The 22,810-nt window shown below is 48.0% G+C and overlaps 1 protein-coding gene across 3 annotated transcripts in view; it reads left to right on the top strand.

The window, feature by feature from the left end:
- The window catches only part of ANO2 (anoctamin 2), a 334,282-nt gene that overhangs the window by 292,973 nt on the left and 18,499 nt on the right, over positions 1 to 22,810 (top strand). For all 3 annotated transcript variants that reach the window (XM_033404279.2, XM_033404277.1, XM_033404276.1), the window contains one exon: positions 3,112 to 3,257. In XM_033404279.2, the coding sequence (XP_033260170.1) occupies positions 3,112 to 3,257 (146 nt within the window). The remainder of the gene's footprint in view (positions 1 to 3,111; positions 3,258 to 22,810) is intronic.

The raw sequence follows: 22,810 nt of genomic DNA, 5'->3' as shown, positions 1-22,810 counted from the left end.
TCCGTCTTCCACTGTAGGTACTTGGTATTCAGCCATCACAGCTTTGCTAACTCCTTCATTCACTGTTCATCTTCCAAGATGGTCATTAATATCTCTCATACTCTACTGTAGTCATGACTATTTTCTTTAACCTTGTGGTTTTATACATTTTAAAATTCATTCACTATCATTTTGGTAGCATTTCAGAAGTGGACAGGGATGTATGCATGTGTTCAATTTTCCATGTTTACTTAAAACCATTTACTATTCTTTTTTTTTTTTTTTTTTTTTTTTTGCGGTACGCAGGCCTCTCACTGTTGTGGCCTCTCCCGTTGCGGAGCACAGGCTCCGGACGCGCGGGCTCAGCGGCCATGGCTCACGGGCCCAGCCGCTCCGCGGCATGTGGGATCTTCCCGGACCGGGGCACGAACCCGCGTCCCCTGCATCGGCAGGCAGACTCTCAACCACTGCGCCACCAGGGAAGCCCCATTTACTATTCTTTACTAAAGATGTGGCCGAGTTTTCTGATTCCTGGTACTTGGCGGAAAAGTCTTAATTTGAGTTCTGGTTGTAGACCTTCCCTTCCTCCTTCCCTCTCTCCCTCCCTTCTTTTCCTTCCTTCTTTTCTTGTCTCTCTCTTCCTTATGTTTTTTCTTCATCCTGTCCTTCTGTCCCGACTCACAGACAGGGTCTCAGCCACTTCATACTATTTGGCTTCAGAACCTTCAGGCTCCATCTAGGCTTTTCTTAATTTCTTGTGATCACAGAATCGTTGCTTGCTATCTTATTATGAAATATTTTATTTTACTGTTGATTCTGTGGATCTCAACTCATTCTTTAGATCCTCCTGTGATGATGAGGATGACAGTGATAAGGACGATATATTTATGGAGCTCTTGACACGTACCAAGCCCTAAATTAAGCATGTTACATAGATTATCTCCTTTAACTGACCCAATGGGCCAGTTAATATTTATTTTCTCATCTTATAGATAAGAAAACTAAAGCTTATGGAGTTTTCATAACTTGCCCAAGAAAATATAACTGGTGAGTTGTAAAACTAGGTTTTTAAAGAACGACTTCCTGACATCCAAGATCAGACTTTTACCCATACCGCAATACTACAGGCTTCTTGATGGCGGTGGTATTGGACAAGGCACCGATCAAAACATTATTTTGAACCATGGGATTCCCACTACTTGCCTGAACACTTTCTAACGATAGAATGAGGTGCCTAATGATTTCGTGAGTGCTTCTCTGGAAAGAGCTGCACAGGGGTTGGATGGCCTTGTGTGAGGATGTGTGTGGGGGGAGGATTCCTGCATTCGGATGGAACATGGACTTTACAATCCCTTTATTTTAGTTTGTTTTTTTACATTAATGATAGTTAACATTTATTGAGCAGTTACCTTGTTCCAAACATGGTTGCTCTTAAATTGCCTTTATATACCTTATCTCATTGAATTGGTTCTAGGACCTATCTTTTAGCATCATCTTCATTTAGTAGGAAATGAAGGCTAAAGGAAGACTAAAGGAGGAAACTGAGGCTAAAGAGATTATCTGACACACCAGGGAGTGAAGAGCTGAGATTTCAACTTAGAATTATCGGGAACTATAAGCTAAAGACCAGAACAATCAGAGATTGCCCCTGAATGAGCGATAGCCACAGCAGGTTCGAACAGAGGGGCGGCTGGAGACTCACGTGGGAAGGAAGGGTGATCTTCTGCTTCCCATCCGCTCGGTTCCCCTTCTCTTTTTGGTTCTTGCTCTCATGAATTCCATGTGTCAATCCCAAGTCTCCTTCATGGAGACCTTGACCATGAATTGTGGAGGAAAAGAAACCTGGGCCAGAGCCAGAAGACCTGGGTCCTTATGCCAGGCTTTGGACCGCAAGCAACCCCTAGCCACTCTGAGTCTCAGCCCTCCCAGCTGTAAAATGGTAATAACAGCCTTAAGTTATAGGCACAATCCCTTTAAACATTTCAGGTTTATGCTTCTGACTGTTCTGCTGTTAGTTCTCCTTCCACAGTCTCCTAGAAACTTCCTCTTAGACCAATCAGCAGAACTGGGACCTCACTCCTTATCCTCATTTCATTCTCTGTGTATTGTGTAACAGGGGGAGGGATGAAAAGATCGTACCTTCAGGCATTTAATTAATCTTAGCATTTAATATTAAAAATAATAATAGCTAGCATCTATTGAATGCTTACTGTGTCCAGATATTGTGCTGAGGATGGTATAAACACTGTTTCACTTCATCCTCATACCAATCCCAGGAGGCTGGGCCATTATTGTCTTGTTCTCATTCTAGACCAAAAATGTCCTGAATGTGGTTGACTTAGTCTACTCAGGCTGCCATAACTAATACCATAGACTGGGGGGCTTAAACAACAGAAATGTGTTTTCTCATAGTTCTGGAGGCTGGAAAATCCAAGGTAAGGACTGGCAGGGTTTGGTTTCTAGTGGGGGCCTTCTTCCTGGCTTTCAGATGACTGTGACCTCACACGGTGGAGAGAGATTGCTGTCTCTTCCTTTTCTTACAAGGCGAACAATCTTTTGGGTTAGGACCCACCTTTATCACCCCATTTAACCATAAGTACTTCCTAAAAGCCCTGTCTTCACATATGGTCACACTGGGGCTCTGAGTTTCAACATATGAATTTGGGGGGATACGATTCACCCCATAGCAATGGTGGACAACGTTTAGCTTGGCTTTAATGGACATACGCTATTCATGTTATTAACACATGAAAATGTTTGAGGTGGGAAGATGGCATCTTTCTGCTACTTTCTAAACACCCTCCCTTCCCCATGAAGAGGGTGGACAGATCACCCGTTAGAAAATAGGACAGGAAGGGCCAACACTCCTGTTGCTTATCAAGCAGCAGGAAGAATTAAAAGTTTCTTCGGGTTTGAAGAAACTTGGTCCTTTGCGGGATGACCCTTTTATTATCCCGACAAAGGACCTCCTGGGACTGTCTTTAAGAGAAAAGTAGTCTCCTTAGTGTTCCTCTCTCTGTCCTTAGATGAGAGATGGTCCAGTTTCAAAACTTAGTTGTTTTTCTCCTTTCTGTCTGAAGAACTAACCCTCTCCTCCAGAGGCTCTTGGTGACGGATCCCTTTCTTTTCCAGGAAGCTAAAGAAATTATTTCGGAAGCTGAAAGGTGAGACAGAGCCTGGAGAAGCTGACTCCGCCTGTTCAAAGCGTCCAGAGCAGTGGGATCTAGACTACAGCCTGGAACCGTACACTGGACTGACGCCAGAGTACATGGAAATGAGTAAGAGCCCATGGGCTTTCCCTCCACTGGGGGTGCGTTCAGATAAGGGGGTCAGGGGGAGGGTTAGGAAAGTAACTGAGGCAGCCTCTGCTCCTTCCCGGGCTTCATGGCGACACAGTGTCGCCTTCAGTGCCACGTGGACGTTGAGGAGGGTGTGGGCAGAAGGAGCCCTGGTCTGCGAACCGGCAGCATCTCATCACCAACTTGATCCTCAAATGGTCCCTTCTTCTTTGGGGGCCACCTGTCTTCATCTGTCAAATGACAGGTGTCGTCTCTCGGGTTCCTTCCCGTGGTTTCTACCATGAGAGGCAAATTGGGAAGTCTGATATTTAAGAATGGAATTTCCGCTAAGAACGAGGAAAGTAGTCCTCTGACCCTTGGGACAAGGATATATAAACCTTGACGAGGAGAATATAGGAGAGTCCCTCACTCTGATCAGGTGGGGCTGGGGAAAATGTCATCTTTCCTCTAAAAATGGCGGGGATGTTTTGGGTAGGGGGTGAGAGGAAGATTTCTAGTCATAGTCTCTGATTGTTCTTGGATGAGGCCTAAGAGTAGGAGCGTGTGCAGCGCAGGCCAGCAGAACACAGTCATTTCAGACGTGGTTCGGAAGCCACGTGTTCTCCATCGTGAGCAGTGTCCCAGCTCGGACCAGCTGCCTGCAAACACTTGTCTGCTTATTAATAACCCTGAGCTTTCACTGGGGTGAATATTTGAGTAGCCTGTTTCCAAGACTTGGAACTAATGAATTAAAAACATAGGACCGAGAGGGCAGACATATCATGTAAACATTGACTCAATCTAGAGTGAATGGAGAAACATGAGTCAGATCCAACGAAAGAATCACTCAGGACTTCATATCATTGGACCCTCATTGTGTTTGCGTAATGACTCCTGCCTTCTTTGGTTAATTCCTTTTAACAGGGGCTACTAACGCCTCTGTGTACCAGGTACCTCACTTGTTATTTCTAATGGATACGTATCCTCTGTCTTCATAAGAGAGAGAGAGAGAGAGAGTGTGTGTGTGTGTGTGTGTGTGTGTGTGTGTGTGTGTGCTAAGGGTAGAGGGATGGACAAGGTCTAGATGAGATGGTCAACAAAGTTCTGTTCGAGTTCTGGGGTCTCTACAATTCCAGGCAAAGCCTGAGCTTTGTCATCTGAATAAATGCCCCAGAGAAGAAGCAATCATTATGTCTGCCTCAAGAACAACAGGCAGAGGAAATATCAAGACACAGTTTGTGTAAACACACAGCTCTCTGATGCTTTTTGCCTCTCGCTAAGGGCTACCTCTCCAACACTGAGCCCTATATTTACGCAGAGATGACCGCTCAGATTTCAGATGTCATTCTGCGTCTGCCATCCTCTCAGAAAGAGATCGATGCCAGATTGAGGCTTCCATTCGGGAAGGGGCTTACGCTAGAACCCCCATAGCTCTGTCTTTCAAACTCCACCCTCCATCTCCAGCCCCTCCCCCCAACCACGCAGTTATTTGTGTAGGTGTTAATGCCTGTCTGCCTGTCTGTACAGAGAGCTGGCTATTTCAAAGCTCCCTGTCTTGAGTGATTAAGAGCAGAGACCCTTGAGCCATACTCCCTGGGTTCAAATCCTGGCTCTATCACCAACTAGCTAGATAGCTTTGGGTAAATGGCTAACCCTAACCCTAGTCCTAAGCCTAACTTCATGGGATTGTTGTATCAATATATAATGAATCGGGCTTCCCTGGTGGCGCAGTGGTTGAGAGTCCACCTGCCGATGCGGGGGACACAGGTTCGTGCCCCGGTCCGGGAAGATCCCACATGCCGCAGAGCGGCTGGGCCCATGAGCCATGGCCACTGAGCCTGCGCGTCCGGAGCCTGTGCTCTGCAACGGGAGAGGCCACAACAGTGAGAGGCCCGCGTACCGCAAAAAAAAAAAAAAAAAAAAAAAAAAAATATATATATATATATATAATGAATTAATGTCTGTGAAGTGCATGGAAGAGTGTGTAGCACAAACAAAAGCTGTGTCAAGGGTTGCTGTTTCTCCTAATGGTCTTGAGGCCCCGGGAAGGCAGGGTATAGGAAAACATGCTGTACTTCGTCAGCCACTGTCACTAAACAGTCACGCACTATGTCACGTTCAGACTTGGGCACATACCAAGTAATGAGAAGACAGAAAAAACAAGAAGTAGAAGAATTGGTGATTTTTGGAAGACGTTCACCCCAAGATTGTAGAGAGTAAAATTCATTCCATACATTAAACAAACAAGCAAACTACTTACAGGTTAAGAGGGAACAAAACAACCATAAAACAAAAAGTTTGAAAACAGAAGGAAGCATGTCTCCCCGAACTTTCCTTGTTCAAGCCCAACTTTTGGTAGCATTTTGGTGCCATATCTTAGGCCCCTTTTGTTATTTTTAAATAACACATATTTTATTTTATTTTTTTAAATAAAAATGTTCCTATTTATTGATTTATTTTAACATCTTTGTTGGAGTATAATTGCTTTACAAGGGTGTGTTAGCTTCTGCTTTATAACAAAGTGAATCAGCTGTACGTATACATATATCCCCATATCCCCTCCCTCTTGCGTCTCCCTCCCACCCTCCCTATCCCACCCCTCTAGGTGGTCACAAAGCACCGAGCTGATCTCCCTGTGCTATGCGGCTGCTTCCCACTAGCTATCGGTTTTACATTTGGTAGCGTATATATGTCCATGCCACTCTCTCACTTCGTCCCAGCTTACCCTTCCTCCCCATCTCCATGTCCTCAAGTCCATTCTCTAGTAGGTCTGCGTCTTTATTCCTGTCCTGCCCCTAGGTTCTTCATGACCTTTTTTTTTCTTAGATTCCATATATATGTGTTAGCATACGGTATTTGTTTTTCTCTTTCTGACTTACTTCACTCTGTATGACAGTCTCTAGGTCCATCCACCTCACTACAAATAACTCAATTTCGTTTCTTTTTATGGCTAAGTAATATTCCATTGTATATATGTGCCACATCTTCTTTATCCATTCATCTGTCGATGGACGCTTAGGTTGCTTCCATGTCCTATTGTAAGTAGAGCTGCAATGAACATTTTGGTACATGACTCTTTTTGAATTATGGTTTTCTCAGGGTATATGCCCAGTAGTGGGATTGCTGGGACATATGGTAGTTCTATTTTTATTTTTTTAAGGAACCTCCATACTGTTCTCCACAGTGGCTGTATCAATTTACATTCCCACCAACAGTGCGGGAGGGTTCCCTTTTCTCCATTCTGACCGGTGTGAGGTGATATCTCATTGTAGTTTTGATTTGCATTTCTGTAATGATTAGTGATGTTGAGCATTCTTTCATGTGTTTGTTGGCAGTCTGTATATCTTCTTTGGAGAAATGTCTATTTAGGTCTTCTGCTCATTTTTGGATTGGGTTGTTTGTTTTTCTGGTATTGAGCTGCATGAGTTGCTTGTAAAATTTTGGAGATTAATCCTTTGTCAGTTGCTTCATTTGCAAATATTTTCTCCCATTCTGAGGGTCGTCTTTTCTTCTTGTTTATGGTTTCATTTGCTGTGCAAAAGCTTTTAAGTTTCATTAGGTCCCGTTTGTTTATTTTTGTTTTTATTTCCATTTCTCTAGGAGGTGGGTCAAAAAGGATCTTGCTGTGATTTATGTCATAGAGTCTTCTGCCTATGTTTTCCTCTAAGAGTAACACATATGTTAAACATTTAAATATTTTAAATATTTATGAGTTAAAAAATAAAGTTGTGATCATATGCACACATTTCTCTTTTTTCAGTTAGCCTTATATGAATAAATATTTCCAAATTGTCATATAATATTTAAAACAAACAGCTGCATAATAAATCAACCCTCTAATAAATGGATCATAGTTTATTTACCTATCTTCCAAGGAAGTGAATTGGAGGCTCAGTTTCCAATTTTTCCCCTGTATTCACAAATCCAGTATATATTATTTTCATGCATGTAATCTTTTCCACATTTGTAATTACTTCCTCAAGATATACTCCCCCAGATGTGATGGCTAGATCTAAAGGATGGCCATTGTATGGTTCTTGACTTGTTTTACCAAATTGCTTTCTGAAAGGACTAGACCAATTCCCTTCGCCATAGACCACATACGAAATACTCTTCCAATGGGTACCAGTTATTTATTACCCTGAAGTCAAGTGGTAATGAAAGAATGGTCAGTGTGCATTCAGCTGGAGATTCCCAGCCCCCGTGCCCACCTCATTCTACCTGTTGATGTGAATATTCCAGACTCATCCTTTAAGAGTTAGCTCTTCACAGTGCTTCCTCTGTGAAGTCTTCCTAACCCCATTCCTGCTGAGAGGAATCATTAACTGTTTGCTTTTCTGTCCCAGTGTTGCATTTGGTGCACACACTGATGGTGTATCCTACAGAATTATGGTAATAGCCGTTCTTTTGCAGACCCATCTAACGAGCAGTGAGTGAGGCCCATGACTTTTCATGTCCCCCAGAGCCCAGCACATTCCCTGGCACGTGACAGGCACTCAACATGTCTGATAAACAAAGACGAGTGAGGGAATGAATACCTTTATTTATTAATGAGGGCAGGTTTCTTAACAGAGGTAAGTTTTTAATAATTTTAAGTGGAAAATGAAGGATCGTTTTCAAAGCAGGGCTTGGTTGATGGTGGGTCAAGGATGTTCTAAAGAGGTTTCCAGGGCTTCCCTGGTGGCGCAGTGGTTGAGAGTCCGCCTGCCGATGCAGGGGACATGGGTTCGTGCCCCGGTCCAGGAAGATTCCACGTGCCGTGGAGCGGCTGGGCCACGCCGTGAGCCATGGCCGCTGAGCCTGCGCATCTGGAGCCTGTGCTCCGCAACGGGAGAGGCCACAACAGTGAGAGGCCCACGTATCACACACACACAAAAAAAAGAGGTTTCCAGCTCCAGGTAGGAGATTGGTCTTGATCCACAGGGTCCCTTCTGATTCTGAGGGTCCACTTATTAATAATCTGAGTAAGGGAGAGCATTCCAAGGCAGAGGACTGGCAAGTCCAAAGAGTCTCATGGCCGTGAGTAGCTGTTGACAAAGCAAATGATGGTTTTGGGGTAGGGAGGGAACAGAGAAAGACCAGGGATTATTGGAGAACTCTAAGGAAGACCTGACAAGTTTGCATTTTGCATCAGGCCGTAGGGAGCAGGTGTAAAATCTTGGTCGGTGCTGTGACGATGTATGAGCTCTGTTTCTCTTGAGGAAAATGGGCAGCTAGTGCAGGAGGGGAATGGAGAGGGAATGAGGAAGCACAGGTGGACACATTCATTTGTTCATATTCATTCTTTCATTCATGAATCATTTATAAGGCACCCAGAGGGAAGAACAAGTTTAGAGACCAGGACAGTCTCTCCAACAATTCAGGTTGATATTGATTCAGCCTTGTCTGCGGGGATGAAGCCTGGACCACACATGGGCTTTCCATGCTGGGTTCCACAGAAACTCACAGAACCCTTTAGGCCATTTTGCTAAGTTACCAATCATTTTAGAGACATGACTATTTTATTTTGTATTTTCTGTAAGCGCAAGGACAGTGTTCCTTTTTTTCAAAAACATTTATTTATGTTTTTATTTAGGCTGCTCCAGGTCTTAGCTGCAGAATGTGGGATCTTTAGTTGTGGCATGCAAACTCTTAGTTGCAGCACGCATGCAGGATCTAGTTCCCTGACCAGGGATCGAACCCGGGCCCCCTGCATTAGCAGCATGGAGTCTTACCCACTGGACTGCCAGGGAGGTCCCAGGACAATGTTTCTGAGTTAGATGTCTTTCATCCCTAATATCTCTGGATTATCCTCTTCACCCTTTCAGGGAGTATTTGATCCCATGTACGATCAAAGACTAGGCCGCAGAATAAACTTTACCAAACAATGACTTCATCTAGCAGTGTAGGCTAAGTGTGGTTAAGGGTGGGCTGGCTCTGGGGTCAACTGCCGGGCTTCCTGTCCTACAATGGCTTGAGGCTTCAGGTCAGCCAGGCCAGATTACCTCACCTGAAAAGTGGCATCTTTTGATGAAAATAGCACCTACCTTGTAGGATGCTTCTGAAAACCAGGAGATGAATCTGGAGTAGTTAAAACACTTGGTCTGGATACTCTCTCAGTGACAGTCAGCTGCCGCTGTTAGTGTCAGGTGTCTGGTTTCTTTCTCTTTAATCTAGGAATTGACTAAAAACAGTCTGAAGCCCCTGCATGTAGTGAGCCCTGGAGGTTCCTCCCATCCCATCAGGCAGTAGGATCAGACAGTAATGTTTAAAGACTGAGGGTACGAGATTCCAAGACAGTTCTAAGAATCACACTCAGAAGCCTGAGATATAAACATTCCAAGATACTTGTCCCTCCAGAGAACACAAAGGTCTTAGGGCTCTGCTTGTCAAGTCTGGCGTCTCAGATGGGCTCTTTTTGTCATCTGTTTATCTCAAACCCACAAATGTTTGTTCCTCTAGTCATCCAAAAAATAATCACTATTGTCTTCCTGACTCCGGAATTCAATTATCCCTCTTAGAGCCTCCTCTGGTTTCCTAAATGCAGCCCAAGCTTTGAGGCCCTCAGGCCATTCATGTGGGCGAGGAGATGAATTTCTTCTTGTCATTGACATTGTCATCATAGGGGGTCTCATTTTTCTCAGTCATGAGCTTACAGTCCTGTCAAACCCCGAATAGAAAAGGAGGTGCACTGGTGGTTGCACATTTCCTTATTTATTAGGAGTAAATGTCAGATTGTTATTTTGAAGGGGCAAGAGCTGTCAGTCTCCCCTGCTCTCTGGATATGCCCACCAAGACATGTAAGAATGACCTCGCTGATGGAAACGCATGGGCAGGTTCCCCCCAGAGACCAGGGCATCTACACCCTTGCAGCTGCACCCAAGTTGTCTCACCAAGTTGCAAATTTGAACTTCAGCATTCGGGAGACGCATCCGTGAACTGGCGTAGACCCTGACTTCTCTTCCGTGACTCCTTTCTGACTTTGCATCACATCTAGCTGGGGAGAGGCCTGCTCCGGAAGATCCAGACTCTGTGTTATCCACGGCTCCTTACCTCACTGGCTTTGCCTTGTCGACTGAAAAAAAAATTGCACCACCTAAGAGTTGAGAATTACGTCTTATTCGGCAGGCATGCGGAGGACTTCTAAGCCTGGGAGACTTTTGCAAAAAACAAGAAAACAAACCAAAAAACAGGTAGCTGGAGCATCAAAAGATTACTGTTAATTAAGGAAAAAGCAGACATCTCAAGTTAATGAATTGAGCACTTTGCTCAGTACTGTACAGGAAGATGCAGGAGTCTGGGCTCACTGAAATCATTCCTTTGATATGCACCTCAGCTATCTGGGGCCAGTATCCTGGTTTCTTTCCCCATCCTGAATCCCCTCAGGGTGCACAGTATGGGGACTGCAGTGGCTGATGGCTTGATGGCCCCAGCATCCTTTGTTTACTGATATGACAGGGTGGCTTTCTTGGTCTACAGTCTCTACGAAGAATTTTGGATTTCCATGTAAGTCCTCCCCCTTCCTCCTTTGAATGACTGCAAATGCATCCTAACTGCTTCTTTCTCCACTCCCTCTTTGCCTTTTCCTTCCCAGCTTTTAAAAGAGCTTTTCTAAAAGGCAATCCAGAACGTATTCTCTTTTCTACTTAGAATCCTTCAACATTGGTTACTGACGTCCTTTCAGGTGAAGTTCAGACCCGCGAGGCGCAGCATCTGAGGACACCCACGTGTGCGCATCTGGTGGGTCTAAACCGGCCTGTGTTGGCCTGTTTGCTGCTGCAAGTTCTTGGTGAGCTGTTCAGGCTCAAACACATCTCCTAGAATCGTTGTTCAGTTCTCCCATCCTCAGTTCTTCTCTTCTCCTGTACCTGCTTTGGCACAGGAGGAAATGGCAGTGCTCTGGGGCAGACACTGGGTCTCACTCCTGTCTGGCTGCAACACTCAGCCCTGCTCCTGGAACATAGTAAGGGCTCAATAAACTATTTCTTGAAGGAATGGCTCCCACTCCCTTTCCTTCCGTGGCAGAGAAACTGAGGCCTCCTTGCTCTTTATCCCGTGGTATCTGGGCCGGCCTCCCATTTCGTGGTGGTCATATTTATTATTATTATTATTTTGGCCACGCTGCACGGCATGTGGGATCTTAGTTCCTGACCAGAGTTGAACCCGCGCCCCCTGCAGTGGAAGTGCAGAGTATTAACTACTGGACCACCAGAGAAGTCCTTTTTATTATTTTTTATATGCAGCAACTTTCATCTCCCAAGACCAAACCGAGACACGTTTATCATCAGAGTTTCCCTCCAAGAAAAGTCACTTCTGGTTTTCATTTGCTCCTTGGCCTTCAGGGATCCAGTCACTGATCCCGGTGGAAGTGGGCAGAGGGCAGGGTTCTCCCCCAGACTTGGACTGAAACGCAACCCAGTTTCACGTCCTGGCTCCTGCAGCGCCCCTCCCCTCCACGCCGGGGGCAATACTGTGTCAGGCCCCGAGCAGGCACTCGGGGCACAGAGGCAACAAAGGGGGCCGGGCCCTCCAGGACCTCGGGGTCTAGAGGCAGAGAGTGATGGGCCAGCGGTTACAGGAAAGGGCCTCCTTGTCACAGAACAAATGCAGCCCCCTCTGCTTGCTTCGGAGAGGCTGGGGGTCTCTGGCTCCCTTGTGCCTTAGCAGAGGTGTGTGACCGAGGACTGTCCGCTCTCCTCTGCCCCCAGCCCGTGACCGCTCACTCACCGAGCTTCCTTGGGTTCTCCAGAAAGTGCCAACAGAGGCAGGACAGACTCTGCACTGGAGCAAGACTCTTGTCTCCCAGCTGCCACCTCAGGCTTGTTTTCTTGAATTTGTTTATTTATTTGTTTTGGGCTGTGTTGGGTCTTCATCTCTGCGCGAGGGCTTTCTCCAGTTGCGGCGAGTGGGGGCCACTCTTCATCGCGGTGCACGGGCCTCTCACTACCGCGACCTCTCTCGTTGCGGAGCACAGGCTCCAGACGTGCAGGCTCAGCAATTGTGGCTGATGGGCCCAGTCGCTCTGCGGCATGTGGGATCCTCCCAGACCAGGGCACGAACCCGCGTCCCCTGCACTGGCAGGCAGACTCCCAACCACTGCGCCACCAGGGAAGCCCCCTCAGGCTTGTTCTGAGACTTCAGATGAGGCCAGGAAGAGACTGCATCTCGGGGAAAACACTTCTCAGCCCGTCGGCTCAGAGACTTGGTTCCGTGACTCTTTTCCGGGTTCTCCACCACCTTTATGGTCTCACCACCCTCCAGGCCCCTGGCTCAGAAGACAAGACATCACTGTTCCTTCGCTGCTGTCTGCACACCTTCCCTCCGGCAGGGCTGGTCTTCCTCTGGAGTGTTTCCGGAAGTCACTCCTTCCTGTTCCTTCCCTGCTGTCTGCACACCTCCCCTCCGGCAGGGCTGTTCCTTCGCTGCTGTCTGCACACCTCCCCTCCGGCAGGGCTGGTCTTCCTCGGGTGTTTCTGAAGTCGCTCCTTCCTGTTCCTTCGCTGCTGTCTGCACACCTTCCCTCCGGCAGGGCTGGTCTTCCTCTGGGGTGTTTCTGGAAGTCGCTCCTCCCTGCCTTCGCTGCTGTCTGCACACCTCCCCTCCGGCAGGGCTGGTCTTCCTCGGGTGTTTCTGGAAGTCGCTCCTCCCTGCCTTCGCTGCTGTCTGCACACCTGCCCTCCGGCAGGGCTGGTCTTCCTCTGGGGTGTTTCTGGAAGTCGCTCCTTCCTGCTCCTTCAGCCTCTTCGCCTCCTGCCCTGGTGCTTTCCCCGCCACGCCCTCACAGCCGCCAGCATCCGCCTGCAGCCTTCTGATTCTTCTGCTCCGGTGGTGTTGGTCTTACCATCCACTGTTAAGAAGCCTCTAGCGTCCCCACATCCTGAGCAAGGCCCTGGTGAGGCAGCTTTTCAGTTATTCGCCCTGAGATTCTTTTATGCGTCCTGAGTGCCGCCACAGTGAGCCCCCCAACTGCTCCTCACCCACAGACCACACGTCCCCGTTTCTGCCTGACCGTGTCTGTGCCCCTTGCCCTGGCACTCCCTGTGTCTTCTCACCCCCGTGGACAAAACCGGCTCTGTGGCAGCTCCTCCTCAAAGGGTCCCTTCCCTCCCCTCCCCTCGCCCCTCCCCCCTTCCACAGTATTTTAGCGCCCCTCCCTCACAGGGTTTCAGACAAGCCGCCTCCCAAGACAGCCATGCCCCACTGGAAGCTAATTTCAGGGCCTTGCATGGGCCCGGAAAACATTGGAGAAGTCTGCAAAGGGGTGACTGAATAAACGAGGGTATCCTTTATCTAGCTTTGCCGTATCCGGGCTGAAACAATCTTAAATTCTAGTAGTGCTGGCGTCAACTCTCATAACAGGCTGATCATCCCGTGAGTGGATTGTGGAGGGTGGCGGTTATCCTTCTTTCTCTTTCTCGCCGCCGCCTCCTTCCACGCCCCCTGTGCCCCTCCCCTTCGCGGCTGCCTTCTCCCCTCCCCCACCCCAGGCCTATTATGAGCTCCTTTCCGGGGGCTAAGCCAGGGAAACAGGAGAAGGAGTAACGTGAGCCCCTCCACGTCCGTGCTGCTTACAGGTAGCGCGCTGCGAAAGAGCTTGGTGGGAGAGAAGACAGAAGCCCAGACGTCAGAACCTTGCTGGAGCAATAGTTTCTGCATCCCCCCGGATACCTAAGGCTTGGCAACGGCAATCACACCATGACTTCCCATTTCTCTGCACCCCTGTCTTCAGAGCCCTTTGGATCTTCAGATGATCCCTGTAGGGTAAAGGGAGCAGTATCTCTCCTTCCCGCCTTCCCAGGGCTTCAGGGGTCTTGGATGTGAATCTGGCTCTGCCTGTATCCAGCAGGGTGACTTTGGACACGTCGCAACATCTTTCTGGACCTCGTTTCCTCCTCAGTATCATAGGGAGTTAGACCAGATGATGAGTTTTTCCTTGCCGAGGTGCAACCCCCTGGCTTGTGGTCTTAACCAGTTGTGTAATGTGTCACCAGTAATGTGCTGCTACCACTGCTAATATATTTCAAAAAGCATAAGGTAAAACAGGGTCAGTGTCACCCTCACCTGCCCACACTTCTAGATTAGTTTTGAGTGCGAGAGCAGGGAGGTGTGTGCAGGGACAAGGCCTCACTACCCCAGCAGAAGCAAGTGGTGCGCAGAATCGTCATTCATCGAGTGTCTTGATAAGAATTAAGACTTTCAAGCCAGGTCACCCCCAGGGTCCCTAGCCTGGGCCAGATCGCCTCCAGGGTCCCTTTCCTGGACTTAGGTAACCCCCAGGGTCCCTTACCTGGGCCAGATTACCCCCAGGGCCCCTTCCAGTGCTGACATCCTAGTTCATGCATACCAGCTCGACAGTGCATCTCAAAACCAAGAGGCCCAGGGTGTGACACAAGTTGCTTCAGGTCACCCCGAAGACCCATCAGTGGAACTGAGACTAGAGTCTCTTGCAGACCATTCCACGGGAGAATCCCATCAGGACCAACAGGAACTTGGACTTCAGTGGAGGCATGGGGCAGAGGGAGGCTTCCTCTCTGTCCCAACGGGATAGACCTCCCCAGGCCCAGAAGGGCCCTTGTCTTGGGCTTTAACAAAAATGAGAGCAGTGAAACCGAAGCTGCCCACTCCCTCTGGTGTGCCTGACACGGTGATCCCTGGCCCTGCTCTCAGCTGTCAGCTTCCTTCCCCATGGTCCCCAGGACCACCCATGCTGACAGGAAGTGCACTGAGCCCACTGGGGCCTGTCGGTTGTAACGGTGAGGCAGGTCATCAGAAGAGGGAGGGGGCGGGGAGAGATGTATTATATTTACGTTTTTCTAAATTGAGCTGGAACTGGGGCGCAGCAGGCCTGGGGGGAGGGGCCACGAGGCGAAGGGGAGGCTGGGAGTCGGCCTGAGGTGGGGGCGGTGGTGGTGGGGAGCCCCGTAGGGGCAGGATGGGTGGTGGGGCTGGGCTGGCCGCAGACAAAGAGAAACCCAAGAGGGCGAGGGAGGGATTAGGCTGCAAAAACCTGGGAGGGGAGCGGTCAGCTTTCGAGGGAATCTCCAATGTCAAACCCCTTTCCTGAAGAGCTTACTAAGGACTTCAAGGGTAATCCCCCTTCCCTGGCTCCGAGCGGAGGGAAGAATGCTGGCCCAGGAGCAGCCATGACATTAATCATCACTGTCGCCCACCTCAGAGCGGGCTTCAAGCTCCTTCGCCACAGACCCCTCACAGCCCAGTTGCGGAGTTTTCCTCAAGGCCTGACGAGAGGAATTTCTTTAGTTGCTTTAAGAGCTGCGAGCTAAGACCTCCGGACACTCACAGCCTTTGACTTCTACAGAGTGGAATTTGGCATAAAAACGTAGGCCGGAATTTAATCCTCTAAGAGGAGTTTGGTGACTCTCTTGGTAAAGTTTTATCACCATTTTATCAAATAAATAAGTGATGCAATTGAGGGCCAACAACTTAGCTTCCTGTTATTCACTAAATTGTGATGGGAGCTTCTTGTTGTGTCTTATTCACAACACCTGACCACAGGGCCTGGCATACAGTAGGTGCTCAATAAAAGCTTGAAGATGAAGGAAGAAGAATAAAGAATGAAAGAGGTGATCCTATAGTGAGGACCTTGAAGACAAAGTGATAATTAGATACTACAGATATCACCATTTTCAAAGCTCTCCAGACACCCTGATGTATTGATATAGCTGGGACAGTCTGTCTCCTCCCCCTCCCCCCAGGGGCCAAGGTTCCTTATTTTGAGGTGCTTTTAATTAAGGGATGCTATCCCGCTAAGGGCAGGTCTCGTTCAGCAATACAAATGGATGGACTTGTAAAATCATCTGGGTAGGTCAGGCAAAATACCCCTTGTAATAGTCAACTCCTAGTATGATAATGCTTTGTAACAAATATCCCAAAGTCTCAGTGACTTGCAAATGAGCGAGAGAATAAAGAACAACAGAAAGAGCTGGCTGCAGGCATCACTGAGTAGCCTAGAAATGGTCAAGTAAACGTGGTCACTTATTAAATAAAGAGTAGAAGAGACTGAGGCTCCAGAGAGAGTGATGACAGGTGACACCCAAGATTCCTTCCAGCTCTCATATTCTTTAGTCGTGGACAGTAGGGACCACCCTGGGTAATTTCCAAGTTTCCAAAGGAGACTGATGTAGAAAACCAGTCCCAAGGCTGCCTTAGCTGTAAGTGATGAAACTTTCCAGAATGTCTGTACAGCATCAGTGCTGAAGCCTCTGTATTCTGTCACACGACTCCAAATGTGTGCGTTACAAAGGCAATGGCTCAAAGAACCAGGAAATTCCTTTCCCTGAGCCATCCTGTTTATACAAACTGAGTCATCCCACTGGATAATCAGGCACCTGCTGTCTTCTCCAAATGCCATTTAAACGCAGTTCAGGCAGCATCTAGGGTCTCGTTATGGTATTTCTGGGGAGGAGGGTGAGTTGCAGGTCAAGTCTCTCCTTTTCTTTTGACGCACACATTGCTTGTCATTGTCTGTGCTAGGAGCCCCTTTCCCCATGAAGACTTAAGAGAAAAGGCAAGAGTGTACTTAGATACCATGCCTGGAAGGCTCCTGACGAAGAGGAGATGCCCAGTCAGTGCTCGAGGAATGCCTGAGTGAGTGAGTGAGTGAATGAATTGAGGCAGTATTTTAGGTTAGAATACTGAGAACTCTCACTTTTTCCCATTTCTCTTGTTGCTCTGTCAACCAGGAAGCTCAGAGTGAACTTTGTTGCTCAACCACAGCCCAGTTGTGGGTCCTTAGAGTTTGCATATTTGTGTCTCCCTCGTTTCTCTGTTCTTTATTTCCTTTTTTCTAAAACACCATAAACTTACTTATGTGTTCCTTTCATTGACTTTGCCCCAGCCCTTTGGGAAGAGGTAAGGGCAAACAAACGTCCTCAGGGATTTGTTGCTCGGGAACTTCTCTTCAGGCTTGACTATTTTCATTGCTTTTCCACCTCACTGACTGCATTACCCCAGCCCAGATGGGTAGATGGGAGGATGGATGGATGGGTGGATGAGAGGAAGGACGCGTGGGTAACTGGCCCTCACATCCCATTTTGCAGGTGGAAAAAGTAAACAGGAGTGAGTAAGCCAGGCCATTCATTTGTTCACTCAGTAAACATTGGCTGCAAATTCACCAGGTGGTTCTCTGAAAATCAGAAACGAATCAGTAGAGCTCGCAAACTCAATTCTCTCTACTTTTAAGAAACTGATGTCAGATTTTTGAGGTGCCACGAATGCAGGGCAGACAGGAGCGATGGCACAGAAAACATCAGGTTCAGCTGCAGTGTGCCCCTGCAGAAGACACATGTACGTGAATGAAGACACTCTGGGGAAGTAAAATACCTGTACAGATTGGTGGGGATGCTGGTATCAATAAAAGTTCATTCTCTGACAAAAAGAGATCAGATCAGAGAAGATCCCATAAAGGAAACCTAAGATGCGTGGGAGTAACTAGGCAGGGGGAAGGGATGCTGTTGCCTTAGGGTTGCATATTTACATTTTGGTGCAGTGAAAGGACCTTGCACTCGGTTGGCATCAGAAACTATGTTTGTTCCGGAGCTTCACTGATTTCTAGGTGTGTGGCCCTGAGAAGATTATTTCACCTCTCTGAAGCTGTTTTCTCACTTGTACAATGGAGATAATAATCCTTGACACTGAAGATTACTTTATGAACCAGAGAGCATGCTGCCTGCACATGGTAGGTGTTTAGGAATTGTTGGTTGAAGCTTCATGACCTCTGAGGGTTTGGAGTTTTGCTCAGAGGAGATAGAAGAGGAGCAATGGGCACATTTTTCCAGAAGACCATAGTCTCCAGGCCTTCTAGCTCCCTGTGGCTGAGAACCATGTTCTTCTGCCTTTTTCTGTGGCCATGAGCGGGGTTCATGTCTGAAGACTCCCACGACCCTAAGCTCTGTTCCCAAGGCAGCGAAGAGGGCTGCTTATGGACTGGTCTCTATCCTACTGTCAACCTAAAACCAGCTGTTATAAACAGACTCTGAGTTCTTGAGTAGTGGGACTCTCAGAAAGTCATTGTTCCTCCCTCCTTCAGCTGAAGGAGTTAATATTTCACAGTTCACATGGGAGTGAGGAAAGGTGGAGACCCAGTCTCCCTTCATCACAAGGAAATGGAGAAAATGTGGCTTGCTGATCTGTCCTGGTGCTGTGATGACTTGTAGGCAGTAAATTCTTAATACTCAAGCCGTGACTTCAAGGCGAGTCTTTCCTGTTATGACTTCCAGGGTTTCTGAATTGAATCTGATCCATTATATAACCCCCAGGTGACCCTATGCAGATTGAAAGGGGATTCCACTTACTGTCTTTATTTCCTGAGTAGTCTGTGAGTTTGGATGAGTGACTGGCAGGAAAGATGTTAATGACCAAACATCCAGCAAACCTTCAGATGCCTTTTGGAATTGTGCTTCAAGTGAAGCCCAGTGGTCGTGAGTCTCTGCAGCCTCCACAGGCCCGCTGGTGAGAGTGAGTTACTCCTGCCCTGGTACTCACTGCAGTCTCTTGATGCTGCCCTTAGAGGTCTAACTCCAACACACAGCCAGGATTTGCTTACATGTCCATCTTCTCCACTGCATCCTGTGAGCCCTTGGAAGGATGACGCAGTAATTATTCATCTTTGTTTCCTAGCAACGAGCATGGTGCTCAGTGTCTAGGGTGTGCTCAATAGATGCTTGTTGGAAGAATGAGTGAATGAGTGAATGAATGAATAAATGGTGAATGATGGACATTGAGAACCTTCTTATACTTCTGTAAAGACTGCTACTATTTTCCTAGGCGATAGAGGTCCATGCCAAGCAATCAGCTCACGTGCCTTCTTCTTGTTACCTCTTCCTGTTTACGTGGTCCATCAACACTTGCAATTCTCTTTACACCAGACACTCACTGCTGTGCACAGTGTCTTCCCTTGCCCTTAGGAGAAGGGCATCACTGGGCACAGCCTGGAAATACAGGCTGATGAAATAGACAGCGATGACCTTCCCGTGGTGTTTTTAGCTACGTGTTTATATTAATGGGCTGTTTCTAGCTGAATCTTTTCAGTAACTGCCTCCCGAGTGAAGAGACAAACTCACGCCAACATGTTTCTGAGTCCTTCCCTTGCGTTGCTTATTAGCGGTTCATGACAGGGAGGGTTCTTAAGCCCCCAGCTTTTAATCCCCTTAAGCCAGGGGTCCCCAACCCCCGGGCCACGGACCGGCATCAGTCCGTGGCCTGTTAGGAACCGGGCCACACAGCTGGACGTGGGCGGAGGGCAAGTGAGCGAAGCTTCATCTGTATTTGCAGCTGCTCCCCATCGCTTGCATTACTGCCTGAGCTCCACCTCCTGTCAGATCAGCGGCAGCATTAGATTCTCATAGGAGCGCGGACCCTACTGTGAACTGCGCATGCGAGGGATCTAGGTTGTGCGCTCCTTATGAGAATCTAATGCTGATGACCTGAGGGGGAGCTGAGGCAGTGATGCTAGGGCTGGGGAGTGGCTGCAAATACAGATTATCATTAGCTGAGAGGTTTGACCGCACGGAGACCATAATAAATCAATTGCTTGCAGACTCCTATCAAAACCCTGTCAGTGAGTGGCAAGTGAAAACAAGCTCAGGGCTCCCACTGATTCTGCATTATGGTGAGTTGTATAATTATTTCCTTATATATTACAATGTAATAATAATAGAAATAAAGTGCACAATAAAGGTAACGCACTTGAATCATCCCAAAACCACCCCCCACCCCTGTCCGTGGAAGAAGTGTCTCCCAAGAAGCCAGTCCCTGGTGCCGAAAATGTTGGGCACTGCTGCCTTAAGCAGACTATATTATAAAATTTCTAAATTTACTAAATTATAGAAAGTTTAAAAAAAAAAGCTATAGTTATTTTCATTAGAATTAGACTTTCCTAACTGATTGGTTTTACAACCAACTTTCTTCGAACCCTTCTGTGGGCGTGACAGCGCTGAGAAGTGCTGTGTGGACTTGTTAGAACCTCACGGCCCCCTTTCCCTCCCCATCACTAAGCACAGTGATTTCCATTCACAGATTATTATTTTTTTTTTTTTTGCGGTACGCGGGCCTGTCACTGTTGCGGCCTCTCCCGTTGCAGAGCACAGGCTCCGGACGCGCAGGCTCAGCGGCCATGGCTCATGGGCCCAGCCGCTCCGCGGCACATGGGATCTTCGCGGACCGGGACACGAACCCGCGTCCCCTGCATCGGCAGGCGGACTCTCAACCACTGCGCCACCAGGGAAACCCCATTCACACATTTTAGCTGTCTGCCTCTTCTCGTGTTTGTTTTGTGTTTACAGCTGGTGACAATAAGTTTGTGTTTATGAAACCAGATAACCTCTAAACATCTGCTATGGGACAGGTGCCGCACAAAATTGTGGGACCTCGGAAAAGAGTCAAAAATGTCCGTGGTTTCAAGGGGGTTGCTGTCCAGGGAGCAAGTCAAATAAACAAGTAGAGGGACACATGCAAGGCATTATGGGAGTGAGGAGGGGAGGTGCCCGTGGCTCCCAGTTCTGCCTGGGGTAGGGGTGAGCAGTGGGGTAGGGGAGAGCCTTCATAGAGAAGGTTAAGTTTGAGTGGAACCTGAAACATAAATGGTAAATCCATCCAGCAGGCAAGAAGAGAAGGAAATTGACATTGGCATGGTGCGGACAAAGGCTCAGGAGTATGGGAAACTTGATGAATTTGGGGAAGTCCAAATGGTTTTGAAATGGTTGGAAAGCAGGCCGACTTGATCTCCAAACACCCCAGCTCAGTATCAGCCCTGAGCACAGGGGCTGGGGAGGGAGCACATGGCGTCTGGGAAAATAAGTTAGGGTCAGATCACAAAGGGCCTTGAGTGCCACACCAGGGATCTGGCCGTTATCGTGTGTGACGGGAAGGTAGATATATTTACCGAAGAATTTAAATAACTGAATAACAAATTGTGTTCCCTCAAGAGCTTTTCTACCAATCCTGGCCAGTCCACTCTATCCCACCTGATACATTGTTTTCTTCTTTAAGCAGATTGTCCTGGAATGTCCTTTCTGGATGCCATCTTGTTGAGTGTAATCCACTCCTCTTTGTTATTTTAACCTAAGCCCAGGTAATCAAGGCCAGGATCTTAATTGCCTCTGGCATCAGGCAGCACGGGGCTGATAGTTGCATATTTTAAAAGGAGCCTGGCTGGCTGGGGATTGAGAAGAGAAAACCCAGTGGGGTTTGTGCCTATGAGGGTTTCCAGTCTGCATGCTTTCAGCTCGGTATTTCTGGGGCACTTTACAGCAGGCTTTGTAAAGATTTAGTTGAAAATCAACTTATGAATTCCTCCCTCACTGGCTTGGCCAGGTTTAATCTGTTATTGGTCGAGCCAAGCTGGCTTGTATTATGCAGCACGGTGAGGATTTCCGGCCTTGTTCTTAGCCTCTTGGAGGCTGGCTGTTTTTAGAAGCCAGGCTTGGTGTTGGTAAGGCTGATATCATTGTGTCCTCTGAAGTGACCTCGGAAGGACGCCCATCTGATACAGCATTTAGACCTTTGACCAAAAAAAGCACGTCTTGGAGTTGACATTTGTACGCCAGAGGTTTATGGTTTTATGTTTTTTTCTCCCCAAGATGAAACAAAGCTTCCTCTTTGTTTCTGCCTCTTTGGGTTGATTCCTGGAAATAGGCAGTGTACCCAGTCCAGGCAGGCAACACCTGCAGCAATGGGACATCTTCAGAGGGTGGTTTCTCTTGGCCCAGGATACCCTATAGTAACATCAGAAGAGGCACAGGACTGTGGCCATCACTGGCCTTTGCTGAGTCCACGCTCTTAAGGTTGTCTGGTGCTGAACACACAGACGTGCCTGGAAGAGGAAAGAGAAGAGACATGTTATGGGGCTTCCCCGGTGGCGCAGTGGTTGAGAGTCCGCCTGCCGATGCAGGGGACGCGGGTTCGTGCCCCGGTCCGGGAAGATCCCACATGCCGTGGAGCGGCTGGGCCCGTGAGCCATGGCCGCTGAGCCTGTGCGTCCGGAGCCTGTGCTCTGCAACGGGAGAGGCCACAGCAGTGAGAGGCACACGTACCGCAAAACAAACAAACACACAAAAAAGAGACATGTTATGATGTAGGGATCACTTATGGGCACTATTAGCGTCGAGTCACCACTGGAAGTTGTGTGCGCAGAGAGGGACCCTGTGATGGAGAGGTTGTGAAGGTGAAGAAGCAAACCCTCAGGGCAGCCTCAGAGGAGAGGGTTCATATCTGCCTTTGGAACTCATGTGAAGGGAAGCTGAGGAAGTGGAGAGTCCCGTTTTTCCCTGCGATCCTGGAAGGACATTGGATTTCTGAGTGCCGTTTGCGTGAGTGTGGAGAGGGCATGCCGTACCTGGTTGTAGTCACTCGGAGGTAACTTGCCTCTTCCCTGCCCCAGCAGTCCCCTTGCTGAGTCCTCGTGGGGGCTTGGGAGAGTTTAAACAGTTCTGCTGGAGGAAGTCGCTTATAAGAAGAACATTTGCTCTGTAGACCTGAGCTCATCAGAATCAAGAAGACCAACTTGGAACTCCAGCACTAGAGAGATGTTCACCCACATACTTAAATACAGACAT

Source organism: Orcinus orca, chromosome 11, assembly GCF_937001465.1.
Source record: "Orcinus orca chromosome 11, mOrcOrc1.1, whole genome shotgun sequence".
In the NCBI taxonomy this organism is placed as follows: Eukaryota; Metazoa; Chordata; class Mammalia; order Artiodactyla; family Delphinidae; genus Orcinus; species Orcinus orca.
This window is presented reverse-complemented; position numbering and strand designations above follow the sequence as displayed.